The sequence below is a fragment of the Mytilus californianus genome, unplaced genomic scaffold (genome assembly GCF_021869535.1).
Source record: "Mytilus californianus isolate M0D057914Y unplaced genomic scaffold, xbMytCali1.0.p SCAF_10, whole genome shotgun sequence".
Taxonomy (NCBI): domain Eukaryota; kingdom Metazoa; phylum Mollusca; class Bivalvia; order Mytilida; family Mytilidae; genus Mytilus; species Mytilus californianus.
This window is the reverse complement of record NW_026262582.1, coordinates 1,679,133-1,695,119: the sequence shown is the minus strand read 5'-3', so window position 1 is coordinate 1,695,119 and position 15,987 is coordinate 1,679,133. Positions and strand designations below refer to the sequence as shown.

The 15,987-nt window shown below is 31.7% G+C and overlaps 1 protein-coding gene across 1 annotated transcript in view; it reads right to left on the bottom strand.

The window, feature by feature from the left end:
• LOC127717449 (uncharacterized) overlaps nt 1-15,167 on the bottom strand; it is a 65,010-nt gene extending 49,843 nt beyond the window's left edge. The window contains exons 1-2 of the mRNA XM_052223088.1: nt 14,853-15,167; nt 14,488-14,594 (exon numbers count right to left, since the gene is read on the bottom strand). Coding sequence (XP_052079048.1) covers nt 14,488-14,523 — 36 coding nt within the window. The 5' untranslated portion in view covers nt 14,524-14,594; nt 14,853-15,167. The remainder of the gene's footprint in view (nt 1-14,487; nt 14,595-14,852) is intronic.
• Nucleotides 15,168-15,987: the final 820 nt, after the last annotated feature.

Genomic DNA, 15,987 nt, shown 5'->3' with positions numbered 1-15,987 from the left:
ATCAAAATGCAGCTTGAGACAACAGATACAAATAAGGCGTTTGCTAAACTCTGAAGTCTTATTAATACATTCTATGTTATCTTTACTATAAAGTGATAAATACATACAAATGTTCATTTAGAATAGGCCAAAGTAATCGAAATGTAATCGAAAAGTAATCGATAATTACATTGTAATTTTTGCTGTATTCGATTAGATTACGAATACATGTTATCAAAATTATCTTCGATTACAGATAACAGTCGATTACGATTACAGATAACAATTACCCCATCCCTGATAGACGTATTGTTTCAATCCAATCACATGAATCAGGTTGTCCTGTTCAGAGCAGTATACTGATTTGATCTTCAATAAACACATTGATAGAGAAAAAAAAACATGATATGGAAAACAAAAAGTATTAACAAAATACAATACGACATGTAGATTATATTAATTCTGGATATTTCTGTCTGGTGAAAGACAAATCCAACTTGAAATGCACACGACCATTATACAATGTTGATATAACAAAATGTCAAATAAATTGAAGTAGAATATAAATGCAAAAGGACATTACCGACGTACACAATGATAAAAGGGTGAAAATTAAGTGTAAAGTACAGTTTTTACTCGACAAAAACACACAAGTTTGGAACTTTAAGTTTTTCTTTATTAAGATTAGGTGGCTACGTTTGTATTGCTTAATAAATTGTTTGTATTGTTGTAAAACAAACATGATATTATGACCAAGAAGGGAAACTTTAAATAAAATATTGTAAGACTTACTCTGGTCCAGAAGTGATAGCTCTCATATCTGTACGTTTTGTCTATTGTATCAGTGTTAGTAGGTTTATTTGTTCATCGTACCTATGTAATAAGTAAAGCTAATTGTAACAGATGTTTAAAGTTTGTTATTATGTTTGGGTTTTAAGCTACTGTTCCAGATAAGCGGATGGTTGACAACTCAGAACAACAATTTAAACCAAGGCACAATCTGTATGTGCCTATCTAAAGTCATGAGCTTGTAATTCCGTGATTGTGTTTGGTATTTTTTTGTCTGTAATGTCTGTTTTTCGTAAATTGTATTGCATAAATTAGGTCGTAAGTTTTTTCGTTTGAACAGTTTCATTTTTTCTAGCTGTCTATACGGTAATGATTTTTTCACGTTGTTAGAGGCCATGTCCTGATCTTCAATTGATTTTATCATGATCATTTTGGGATTGTTGGAAAGTTGTCTCATTTCATTCATACCCCATCTCATTTATAGATAAGGTAGAAAAGCACACGAACACGTTCCTATCGTTAACCCATTTTTTCACGCGAATAAAGGAAAAACACTAGACGCATAAACGTTAAATATAATTTAACCTGTTTTTATCTTTGTTTATCATACAAGAATATGACGATTTTTTATATATTTAAAATATATTTTGCCGTACTTTTGAGGAATTATTATATACAACACTATCAATTAATTTGCCATTCCTATTGAAAAGCAATAACATATCTAGTCAGAAAAGAATTTGTGAACAAGAGGAAGGTGTGTAATAAATCTAATAGATTAGAAAAAAACTTGAATATGTTTTAATGCTTTTTGGTATACCAGATTTCAAAATTTCATGATACTCCTTTAAATACGTTTTTGTTTTCTTCACAATTTGCTTATTACTTATACATGAACATTAGAACAGATCTTATTTTCTAAAACTACTGTGCATACATCAGCTTAAATTTTGTCCTTTAAAAGATAAAAAACTGCTGAAGTTTGTTATTCTTGCACATTAAATTAGATATTCTATTTCAGTCAATTGGAATAGGATAATTATTTTATTTCAACTCAATCATATCAGTATTTTGATATATTGTGGTAAGTGGCTTTTTTTTTTAAATATTACCAATGCTTTATGTAAAGGCAAATTATTATAATAACTATTTGTATGCAGACGAAGGCCATTCATTTTGTTAGAAATTTACATTTTCCTAAACCCTTCAAGGAACCCTGCATTACGATTTGTTAGCGGGATGATCATTGGTCAGGCTGGTTTGGTATCACTCCTTAACACTTTTTTAAAAATATTATTCAGAACATTGCTTTAATTTGTATTTTTCAGTACTTGCTTCGGCTGGTATTGTATCAAATCTAAGAACTGTCCAACTATTATTTGTTATATTGGGTACTTTTACTGTTACATGTGAAGTTAAGATACAGATAGAACGTGGACTAATATAGCTAAAATAACAAGTCGTACAATTTGTTTCAGCATGAATCACTTTTGAACAGTAGTTATGACTGCAATTTACTGAGTGTTTAACAATTTTTAATGAATAAGTAATTGGGTTGAAGGAGGAATGCATTAAAACAATTCATTTTAATAAATATTTGTATGCAGACAAAGGAAACCATTACTTTTCCTTAACCCTTTGGGGAACCCCTGCATTACGATATTTTGGGTGGATAACCATTGGTCAGTTTCTACACAATGTATCTTACTACACATTCTTGCTGATCTACAGATCGATATTTTGTAAACATGATTTTTATTTGGGATTTTATAAAATTTCCCCCCACAATCCCCTTTCATCAATTACATTTTTTTGTATATTTTGATGTTTATTTGTTTATGAGAACAAGTTTTACTCTGAACATGGAAACATTTCGCAATGCACCTTCTGGTTTCTCTTTTCATTTATGCATTGCCCAATACAATGTCAAATACATCAGCAACTTACTGAATCATACAAGTGAATTTTCAACCTCTGGTGGTTTGTTTGGGTTGAAGGAGGAAAGCATGAAGACAATTGTTCGCTGATAATCTTTGGTGTTACTTTCATCTGTAAATCTGTCATGTAAATGATCATGTGTATGCTTTATGAACGAATTATTCTGATATAAACAACACATATATTCCTATCAACTGATTTTGTTAACAATAGAGATTTAATACAATAAAAACTTCTATAGGAATACGTAATTATTTTAGTGTTATTGACAATAACAAATTGTCATTGCAATGTATTTTATTTAACTGCGGTTTAGAGAGTAACCAAGTATTTGCGAACTCGTGATATATGAGTATGCATTCTAAATGTACGTTTTTTTGTAGGTTCTACTTTTTTGTAATGCAAATATTATATAATTTTGCCTGTATTTTACTTTCTCAGCTAAAAGGTTTTCTTGGCTTGACATTATGGTTCATATATAATACTGTTGCCGTATCACGTTCAAGAAATATAACAAAATATAAACATTCATTAAATGGTGGTTCTTTTACCTAAATACAATGCTTTTGTTTACAATTCAAGATCATATGTGTCAGCCAAGGATTGGCTCCATCATTCTTGAAAAAACAATCATTGTATAAAGGCAGACTATGCGGTTTGAACTTTGCTCGTTGTTGAAAGCCGTACGGTGACCAAAAGTTGTTATTTTCTGTGTCTTTTGTGGAGAGTTGTCTCATTGGTAATCATACCACACCTTCTTGTTTTTATATTATGTATCAATGAATAGAGATCAACATGAGAACAACTCTTAATAAAGGCAAAAGTAGTATACCGGTGTTCAAAAGTCATAAACCGATTGAGATACAAAAAAAATCCGGGTTACAAACCAAAACCGAGAGAAACGCATCAAATATAAGAGGAAAACAAAGGAACAACAAGCACACAGAAGTCCAAATAAAACAAACACCAACATACATAGAAATGAACTATTTGATAACAACTGCCATATTCCTAACTTGGTACAGGACATTTTTGGAAAAAAGGGTGGGTTGAACATGGTTTTCTGGCTAGCCAAACCGCCCGTTTATATGACAATCTTGAAACAATATCGCTAAATGACATCACTACATGACAGAAATACAGTACAAACACACGTACGAACAATCATCACAGAGAAACGCACAAATAAATATTATAATAGTCGACACAACAGGCAAACCGCAGTACAACAACGAACACCATACATCAACGACATACACCACAGGACATCACAAACAGTGATCCACTTACGTTACGAACATGCAATCTCGAACTTTATACAATTAATTTCACAATACCAAAAACAATACAATAAGCAAAAGGAGATTCCGATGAAGTCATAACATCCTACACGATAACCAATTGTATCTTCTCTGTCCATTTTTTGTTTGTACATTATCTTTTGCTTATTTTACCACTGTTAGGCAAGTACACCTCTCTTTAACAAATCACAAATACCCAAACACTAGAAATTTAATAAGCACTAACGTTTATTTAAAAATGTTTATTATAAAGCAAATGAGTAAATATGATACTAATAAAAGCTATATTATTATAATCATTCAATCAATATAATTCTGAATGCAATTGTTTATATTTCTTAATATTTCGACAGAATCAGAAAAAAGACTGTTTAAATAAATCAATTTAAACTTTTTTTCATTCTGTCGAAATGCCTGTTACAAAATGATAATACAAGTACCACTCAAATAATTGACTAACAATCATTTAATAATCAATAGAAGTTATATTCATATGAACGCCATCGAGCTACGAAAAACAGCAACTTGCTGTATCACGAAGTCAATATGATGTTTCGAAATTATTTTCTTTTTTCAAATATCAAAATGATATAGTAATGGCATCTTAACTTGGTTGACTGTGATGACTAGTTATGCAACAGATGAGTTAGAATATTTAATTCACGTGTCGTTTTCACAATCTTGTTTCTCTTTTCTCTCTGTATCATCACTTAGTGACACTTATCATCACACATATAATAAAAGGAACTTAAAGGCAATTTCTAACAGCACTAGTAAACAAGTATAAGTCTGAAACAGTCATTTGTTCTTAATAACATCTGAACAGCTGTTTGACTTTTCGTCCTTTTTTCATTTTTGTTATAATGTTGTCTCTGTTTAACTTATGGTTTTTGATTGGCCTTTTTTTATTAGTTATGAAAATTATTTATATACTAGACGAATTTGTTTACAATGAAGCAATTAAAACTATATGTTTAACATGTTTACACGACAAAGCTACGAAAGGAGAATTGCCAGGATCATTTCTCTCAGTTTTTATCATAACCCGACGGGACTTTGTTCCGTTATCATGGTTTATGACCAGTCAGTCAATCCTGTTGTTGTCACAAAAATTCCTCTGAAACCTCACAACAGATGTTCATGCAGCCTTGTAGTTAATTAGGAAATACTATTTATATTTGCTTATCGACGGACAATTATGTTTCATTATTTTCATTTATGCGTTATGCCCATATAATGTTGGCCTAAACATAATACTGCAACAGTTTGCCACCGCAACTCATTTGAAACCACATAACAGAGTTTTATGAGACTTTGCAGATAATAAGGACGTACATGACGTAGTGTGTAGATGTTCATATCTACAGCAAGTGTTGTATCAGTTGACTCTTCTAGGAGTTTTGAGTCTTTGAAGTTAGGAATCTGGTGAGATTTTGTTTGCCTGTTGAAAATGTTTGGCCGTTATGTAAGCCATCGTGCTCACAAATGTTTCTTTGATTGGTTTTGTGATTTTGATGAGTTATCTTAAACGATTTATAATACTTCATTTGAACATTAGCATATTAATATCACAAGCTTGAGACCAGCAATCAATAATTCGTTGGGGACTTTAGCAAATTTAAAATATTCCAAAAAAAAATTAATGTTATATACATATAAAACCCTAATAAAACAATAACTGGATTGTTTGTTGGTTAAACATACATTTCCATAACAAACTTAGAGCTTACAGCTAAGAATATCAAATAATGAATATACGGATCAAACACGAAAGAATGAAAACAAGTATAGTACTTGAGAAAAAATGATTGACAAACAAAATACATAGCAAAATATGAAAACTAAATTTGGCACAAAATAATTAATTGCAATAAAAACATTCCAATATGTATATACATTTACATTGCTGAATAGTTGTTTTCTATTATATATCACATGGAGTGTACAGTACTTTAGAGTTCACATTTCTGACACATAATGATTTAACAAACACTAAAACAAAACCTATGAAAATAACCATCTGACATCAACCGAATGCTTGAGTGTGAGCTCATATATAGATGATTCATATATAAAGCAGAAGGTTACATTATTTGTAGAAATAAGGTTGCAAGAAAAGTAAGCCATAATTATGATAATTAGCAAGGAAAGCAACATACGTGTTTCATAAAAATATGAAAAAAAAAATGTATTTATGTTTGAAAGCTTGTTGCTGATATGTAACGTTACTGTGTACATGTAAGAATAAAAAGAACTCTCAAAACTATAACCCAAAACATAAGTGGTAGTTATATTTCCTCCTCAAATCATAGTTACCTGCTTGTACATTACATGTAATTTGTGTAAAATAAAAACAAGTTTAATTGAACGTTTAATTCTGCTTTAAAAACAATCTCACTATGTATATACATTTATATGTTGAGATGTTGCTTTCAATTATTTACACATATACTTTGCTTAAGGTTACATCATTTTCAAAATAAGGTTGCAAGACAAGTATGCCGTAATTATGATAATAGGCAAAAAATCAACAGATCATTAAAGAAAAATACGGATGGCTTGTATGTATGTTTCAAAGCTTATTGTGGATATATAAAGTTACTTTGTACATGTAAGGATGAAAAGAACACGAAAACTATAGCCCAAATACCTTGGAAATTTAAACAAAAGTGGTGGTTATAATTCCGTCTCAAATCGTAGGTACCTGCCTACACATTACAGTTAATTTTTGTAAACTAGAGTCACTTTTACCTCGGCGTTTACTTCTGTGTTAAGATCGACAATGTGCGTTTTTCTTTTGTGCTTAAGGTAAAGACATGTTTAGTATCAGTACTAAACGCATGCCAGTTCACTGTGTCATGGTATCTAGGATACATTGGTTCACCAAATCACATGACCAGTGAAATAAGAATGACCACAATTCATTTTGATTTAGTCATTAAAATTGAATGATATAATATATCCATGATAATTAGTTAGATAGTATTTTAAAAGCAATAAAAAAGTATTGGTTTGAAAAATAAAACGGTAATTAGTTTTATAAACCATATTTTGATGTGAAACATATGATCTTGAATAAAATCTGTTAACGTTAAACTAAGACATGACTTAGCTACAGTGTGTAAATTAGATGAAAACAATAAACAAAAAGTTAAGAAGAAAAAATTGTAATACATGGCTTATTCAAAAAGCAGAAGTCCATAGAATTATTTATGAAAAAAAACCTTTTATGTGAATAAAAGAAATCTGTGAGATAGAGTTTTGAAATAAAATATGAGAAGAAAGGTTTTATAATATACGCTCAGAAATTTAAAAGAAAAAATGGTGTCACCGAACTTGTTTTCTTGCTATCAGTAAAAAAATAAAATTTCTTTAACATTCATTTATTAAAAAAAATACTGTTTCATGTTTTCGTCCCTTAAATGGGTAAGTTGAAAAATTGATTCGAACAAACAGAAATATTTGGTATTTGTCAAAACAGTCTAAATAATGCAAAACATCACTAAATTTTCTTACATTAATTGCAAATCTGTCTCAAAATTTACAGATTTAAACAATTTTTTATAATCCAAGATAGCGGTAAACATATTTCCTCGTTCGGAAGTTAGATTGATATTTGTATTAATACATTTATAATTCAAGGAATTGTCTACACTTTCTGTCTATACGTATTATCTTATCCTTTCTGAGATGATTTCTATACAATCTTTTGATTGGTTTTCTCTAGATGCATACAGCAGAAAATCATTCATGAATAAAATTATTAAAAAGTTAAAATAAATCTGATAATGTGTTGTCAACGATTTTTATATGTTTTCCAATGTTACTGAACGCATGCGCGATTTTTCGTAAAGTTGGTTTCAGATTGTGGATCTTGCAAAACTTGAATCTCCATTCTTCTAAGATATCCATGTTCAGTCTTACCAAATCGCTTTCATTTTGCCTGTGGCTGATCTGCTCCCAGGTATGAAAATCCATTCCAAGCTCGATAAGGAACGGGAGGGAGTTTTTTCCTACCAACGGAGCCAATTTGTCAATGTGTTCTGCTGTAGGTACCAGATCCCACTTCTCAGGTTCCATGTCTGTGTTGTTTAAAGATAAGAAAATATTTGCCAAATGATTCAAATTTCAATCAAGAATGTCTAAAAAACATGCAATTAGATGGATAACTATTTACAGAAAGACAATCTATTGGTCTTATTGCGGGAATTGCAATAATTATATCAAGTATTAATGATGTTTCTTCTATATATCCGAAACCAATCTAAACGAAGTCTGAGATGCATTTATTTTCAATTCTTATCATAGCAAAGGACCCATAATGCATTACATTCTATTTTATAGAAGACGTAAACCGTGTTATTTGAATAACCGTACAAATACCAACAGACATACCATTGCCATTAGGTAATCAAATCAATACTACAACTTGTTGCCTAAGTGATAATAGTGTGGAGTGTTCAGGTTACCTCATCAATCGCATAACTTGTCGAATGTAGATAATGTAAATTCAGAGATTAATGCGTGCATTTATTATTGGTAATCACTGATAACTGGCGAACATTTGAGATCTCATTAATGCGATTGCAAAAATTATGCGACGGAACATCACTTCTGAAAATATTAATGCATTTGTCGCCTTTATCAAAACATTGCATTAATTTCTGAATTTACGGTACTTCTTGCTATAAGTTTACTTTGGTAGAATGTAAAGTTTCCCATTGTCAACCAAGTTATATAGCACCTATGTCAAATCCCTGTGTAACATTTTCGTACATGTAAACACTATGAAATGAAATACATGTATATCTTAATATTACGGACAATCTGTATCCACAACTCTAGTACTGCATGTCTTGGACAATCCTTGATAAACACTACTTACCATAATAAATAGGTTGACCTTTCACAAGCTGTAATATTTAAAAAGATAGTATTTACATAACGTCATCATATGATTGAAGCTTGGTTTCGTGTACAATACATTCATACTGTATTTAATATCAGCATACACAAAAACAATTAAAAAGAAACAAAAGAATATAAAAGTTATGCAGTCTATTATCAAGACGTGTTTCACTTCATACATTGTGTTTTGTAAATTTACCTTTCAAATAGTATTGGCGTGTCAAACATTGGTATTTTTTAATTCTTAAGGAGATTTTCAGCATAACGTTTTCGATTTAACTGCTTGTTATAGTCTGTAATGTGTTTCTTTTAAAATCATTAGTATCCTCAATGCATTTATGTAGACCTATCGACGTTCAGTATTAGAGCTGGTCTGATCATTTTGTAATGTTAATCTTTGCTTGACTCGAAAGACTCGCTATGATTTTAATAGGATGAACACCAGTTAAACTGCCTGTTCCATTCCTTGAATGTCTTGAAAACGTTATAGGGATTTCTTTGTATTAATTAATAAGTATGTCTTGGTGTAATGAAGACACATGCTAATTGAAATGAAATATTTGATTGCCTAACACCATCGAAATTCACCTGCAAATTACCCTAAGGACATTTGTTGGTATCCATTCGTTTGATGTGTTTGAGCTTTTGATTTTGCCATTTGATTAGAGACTTTCGTTTTGAATTTTCCTCGGAGTTCTGTATTTTTGTTATTTTACTTTTTATATTTGTTTTTTGTTTTTGTCTTTCATATTGTTGCACTTGGGTTGTGTTTTCACCTTACCTATGTGACCTACCGAATTATACTTATCATTAAGTTTGTACTAACATGAGTAACACGACGGGTGCCGCATGTGGAGCAGGATTTGCTTACCCTTCCTGAGCACCTGAGGTCACCCCCAGTTTTTGGTGGTGTTCGTGTTGCTTAGTCTTTGGTTTTTTTTTATATTGTGTTGTGTGTACTGTTGTTTGCCTGTTTGTCTTTTTTTCTTGTTCATGAGTTTGACTGTCCCTTTGGTATTCTTCGCCTGTCTTTTACATCCACATTCATCATATTTACATGTACCCTCGATATGCACAATATAGGTGATAACAGGTGTTTGTTAATAGTTAATATGTTCAGGTAAACGTTTTAATAAAACATATAATATAAAACACATTACAGTTATTAGACAAACACTGTTACTAGATGTTGTGATTCGTTCAAATATGTTTACCTTACAAAGTATGTGGATACTTTCTTTTCCAATGTTTTCTAATGCCTCTTTGATGTCTTTAAATGTCACCATCCTGCTATCTCGACATTGTCTTAAAATTTCAAAGCTTGAGGTCGTTGGATCTTTAGTTTCCAATATGGTTTCAACTTCTCTGTTCGACCATCCCAAATGTATTGTCAGCTCTTTAGCTTCAAATGGACTGTACAATAACGACAAACGACGTAAATGTAGGTCTGATGGTGTCGCTTTCAGAAACTCTTCTTTAGTAACTGTATCGAAAATGCTGCATATGTATCATTTAAAACAACAGGATTTTTATTTAAAAAAACATTGAAGATAGTCATTAGACAGTTTGAAGAAACACATCTTACAAAAACACCGAAACATAATATCACAGATACATATTACTGTGATATAAACAACATCATTGAGAAACAGACAAACGCATATTTTGTCCAAACAGCTTATAACAAGAAAAACTGATACAAACAACATTATTGCAAACTAAAACTAAAAGATGTATATTATCTTCAAATCAGGTTTTAAAATGTGCCCCGGATAACTTTAATTTCTTCTTAAAATTCATTCCTGCCAGTGAGAAATCAATTCCTATCAGATGGTAAGAATGGTATGCAGAAATATATGTCTACGATATAATGTTATACACTATTCTCGTAACGTGTCATATGTTTATGATTCAAACAAAAAAATTATGTAATGCTTTCCTGGTAACGATTTAAAAGGTTAATCATGTAATGCTTTCCTTTTTATATCAGCCGTTTGCCTTTAGCAATGATATATGTTTAAAACATGTAATATTGACAATTCACTTTTATATATGCCACGGTTTAACATCGAACTGAGGAATAAATAGATTTAAGATAAATATAGCAGTGCGAGAGAGAAAAGTAAACAAAGGCTAATACTTGAAAAGATTTACCACATGATTCGACGATAACGCAATGAAAATTGACAAGATATCTAAATATTGTCAAAATCATTTGATTATCATATGCACACGGTATAGCGCATTTTGTTTTAATAAATCATGACAAAAACTCCTGTATAACTAATTCAAGGAAACACTTGATATATCTACTGCGTCCAACAAGCTTCCCTTAATTTACCTTTATTATGAACATTTAATCCCAATATTTTACTTACCCATGGTACCTTGGTGTCCGTACACATGCTATGTGACCATAAAAGTTACGCTAAATATAGCCATATCTATATACGGTAAAATTTGCTTGATGGAGTTAAAAGCATATTTTATTAAAACATGCTCAGGGTATCAACTTCGAATTTTGAAAGGTTTGTATTACATTACGTTAGTACCGAAACTTACAGAGACATGAACAGTGAGACTCGTCGACATTGAATGTGTCCTTTACTTTTTCATCAGAAAAAAAAGTTGTTAACGTACGAACATTATTTGTTGAACAGTGCTCATGCTATCACACGAAACGATACGAAAATACAACTATCAAAATGTAAAAGGTTGAGAGGTAATTGATATTCTAAAGCTAGTAGTCCTCCAAAAAATGACAAAAATATGAAACTATAAATGACGTTATTCGTTATTCAACAATACCTGTGCACCCGGGTTTGCACTTTTCTTCATCCTGAGGAAAAAAAGTAAATAATAAACTTATTGAAAGGCAATTATTTGATTTTATACATCAATTCGGTATACATAATTAAAAGGTTTACCGCCAAATTGATGGGATAGAAATTGGAAAACGATCGTAAAATCTACAAACTATCTTTGTATTAGCATACATCAGGCTTGGCATAAAGAATTTTCCCTATTCGTACATTATAATTGGTTCTCAGAAAATATATGCATCGTAACTTTTAATTTCCATATGTGTATCTATTTAAAAAGCATGACAGATAGAGTAAAACGGGAAGAATACAATTTCGAGCATTTCACAAAAAAAAGGTGTTAAGTTTGATCATCATAATTACCGTTTAGTTGTTATTTTTTTTCGTTAACAGAAAAAAAAAATGTCATTGTATCAGGCAGTACATTTTTTTCTCGGATCTTAACGGTCAATTTGATATTATTCTAAACGATAAGCAAGTTTATCGATGTAAAATTGGAATGTCGAATCGATATAGGTGTGTATTCATTTCAGTATTTTGCCTGCGATTTCAACAAAAACAAACATTCCATCACATATATTACTACCTTTTCTGAAATCCATGATGTCATTGTGTGTATCCTGTGTTCAATGCCATGTGAAGGACATATCCACACTTCTTCTGTGTTAGCTAGATCGTTGACTTGGAGGAAACATAGGTTATCTGGTGAGTTACAACATATCCGGGTCATAAAAGATGCATCACTGGTTTGAGTCTGGTCGCTACTTGTTCTAATATACAGCTGACTTATTTTTTCTAAGGCTGATGTTAGACATTCATAGATACTGGAAGCTACATCCCTCATTATAAGTGAGTTTGATGTAGCATGAACAAGACGGGCAATGATAATCTTATCTTCGCAGGCAATGTACATATCTAAAGACGGATCAATGGTGAACACCCCTGACCTATGGAACAACATGTCCTTGTTGGGCTCTCCGTATGTCTTCACCGCCCAGACATATAGACAGTAGCTTATAAATCTAAATGATAATGCAGGAGGTATCATCAATGATGACGATTCAAAGGCTATGGCAATACTCCTGTGTGTGAAACCAGCTGAACGGAGGTATCCAGAATCATCTTCCGCTCGTATCATACTTGCAACATAGTAAAACTCAGCAGGGATACGGTTGTGGTCTGAATCGTATCTTTTTGGTTCTACCAATATATCCAGGTGGGTCATGACATCCAGTAAGTAATCTTTATCTTTGTAGAATTTCCGATATATCTTTTTCTTCCAAACGGTTTTGATAACTTTCTTTGAGACTACCCCTTTCTTGCCCATTACATCCCACAACTCTTCCCTTTCTGTGTCTCCTTGGCAGAACCTCCTATCAGTAACAATAGATTTAAATGCATCAATGAGAAGAGTGGGAGTTAGAATTATTCTGTCGTCCAATTTATGTTCATCAAAGTACAAAAGCTTGCCAATGGAATGCTGAAATTTAAGAAATACATTTAACTCAACTTCTGACAATGGTCTTACAGGCTGCGATGAGTTTATTTTCTTCAGATGCTCTAGGGTGATCAGAGGAATGTTGCGTCTGATCAGCGATGCAAATTCTAATTCTAACGGGATAAAGCACTTTGGAAGGGGTTCGCCCCATGTTGGTTGCCTCTCTGATTCTCTGATGATAGCAGCCTTTATAGCCGCCATTTCTGGGTCATATTTGTCTTTAGCGTTTACAAATATTTTATTATCAATCACCAACTGTTGCATCAATGGCGTTTTGTGGAACATCTCGTAGATTTCTCCAAATATGTCATGTCGTCTTGTTTCAACCTCACACTGAAAATAATACCAATATGATATGTTTACCCAAATATTTATATTAAACAATCACTTATATTTCAATGAAAATATTTAATTGTAAGTTCTACTTGTTGCTTATTTACTAAATTTACCAATTAAATTATCGAAATCACACCATTACTTGCATATACAAAACGAGTAAAATCGGGATTTCAAAATTATAACACTGGTATCATTTTATAGGAGCAAAAACAAAAGATACGGAAAAGATACCCAAATTAAGAAATCAAATTTAAAAAAAAAAATGGAATAAATAAATAACATTCGGAAAATTATAATTAGCAGGCAGCAATCCAACCTTAGATCAGACAATACCCAAATTGATATGCACAAAACATGTTTCTGGAGATCAGACAACAAAAACAACTACACAGTACAAGCAGTAAATGCGTAAGTAACGATGATGTGTATCTTATATAACAGTCTTTACAAAATATAAACCAGTATGTTTGTAACCGTTTTCTAGACACTTGCCCTACCTACGAAACACGAATCTGGCGTATTCTAGTAAAAGCCAGGCACCTTTTAATGGGTATATGTAAGAATACAGTGTGTATTTTATTATGAAGAAACGAAATATAATAAAACTAGTTTCTTTATATATTAAATACAACATAAATGAGGACTTTATCTAGCATTCTAATTGGCTATTTCGTAGGGCTCATGTCATGTAGACATATACAATGTTAGGTAGGCAAATTCGTAGATCGACTAGTTGATTTATTGTGAGCTAAAACGCCTTTTTATTTGATCTGCGTTTAACGCACTAAAAAACAATAAATATTCTCCATTTTATATTCAATCATTAAACATTAATTATTTTTTTACTGCATATTACTCAAAATCCAAACAGTCCATCATTTCAAATGTAGAACGTGTTCCAAAAAATACTTACAGCTTTTACCTGATCTTTGTGCGTTAAAACAACCATAATTTTAGGAAACCCCTGAATACTTCCTTTACAGTATGTTACAATGGTGTTGATCCAGAATAGCAGATAATCTGTAATAATAAACAAAATAAAGAATGAGAGTACATAAGAGGAAAGGTACTACTGTCATTTAAATGTATACGTTCTCTGCGAAATCTACTGTCTACTAAATAAAGTAATTGAGTGCTAAGTCTTGTAATACTGGACTAACATTTGAAAGTGTTTAAGTTAACAAGCGTATTTTTTAACATATTTGGAAATGTTGTTTACCTTGTTTACTTTTGTTTCACAACAGTGTGTATTTCAAATGTATGTATGTTTAAACATACCTCTTGAGGTTTTATGTCCACTCTTTCCTGGAAGGTACTGTTCAAACGGACAAGGATCATCAAGTTTTCTACTTCCATCCAATACAACTATGTAAATAGCTCTGTATGTCAGAAATGTCTGATGAGTTGAATAGAAAACATCCTGCCCTCCAAAATCCCAGATGATTATAGGTGCTATCTTTTTGTTGTGTAACTTCTTTTTTCCGACTTTATAAGACTTCTCTAAGAATTTTTCTTTAGTGATTGACACTTTTACTTCTTTGACTTGTTTGGTAATGCCAAAGAATTTTTTTAGCTTTCTAATAATTCCAGTTTCAGTAACAGTTTCTATAAGCAAATTACCGGTGACACCTGCCTTTGAAGAGTCATCACGAGAATCGTCTATTGGTTTGTATTCAGCAAACGAAGCTTCAGATATTTCTCTTTTTTTCGCAGCATCCAAATTGCTGTGTTCAATTGTATAATCGTGTGTGACTTGTTTGTTCCTAGTTCTTAAGTAATCTGAACTTTTCCCATCAAAATCAAGTCTACCTGATTGCCTTTCTGAACTACGGAGTTTGCCTTGTACATCTGACTCATATGTGTCATCGTTGTCTACTATTTCTGATTTCAGTCCTGAAACATGACCTGGTAGTTTCTTTTCCATACTTATTGCCAAACTACCAGCTAAATCAGGTAAGGTTTGAAAGTCATGTTCAGACAGGGTTTTGACATTTTCATATTTTGTCATGGAGCTTTTAGTAGATGACGATGCATCTGACGATCGTGATTCATTTGATTTATAATTCAGATCTCCTTCGCTGGCCGACAATGATGCGTCTACTCTCACATCTGATACATTTTGACTGGTTGACGTTGTATCTGGTAACTTAACATTCTTTTTTCGTTTGTCTTCTCGTAAAAGGGATCTGCTAACTGTGATTTCTTCGAGGGAAAATCTAATTGAGAGATTATTCAAAACTATTCATTATATACTAGATGTGTTGGCAACGTTCAATATACATGTAACTTTAAAAACATAAAGCAAATACATATTTGTATACGTATGCACTACATTTTACCAGCGACAACGCTATGTGTTTTACGGCAATAATTAACATCTTTGGTAACTTCTAATTTCAATTACAAACATGTT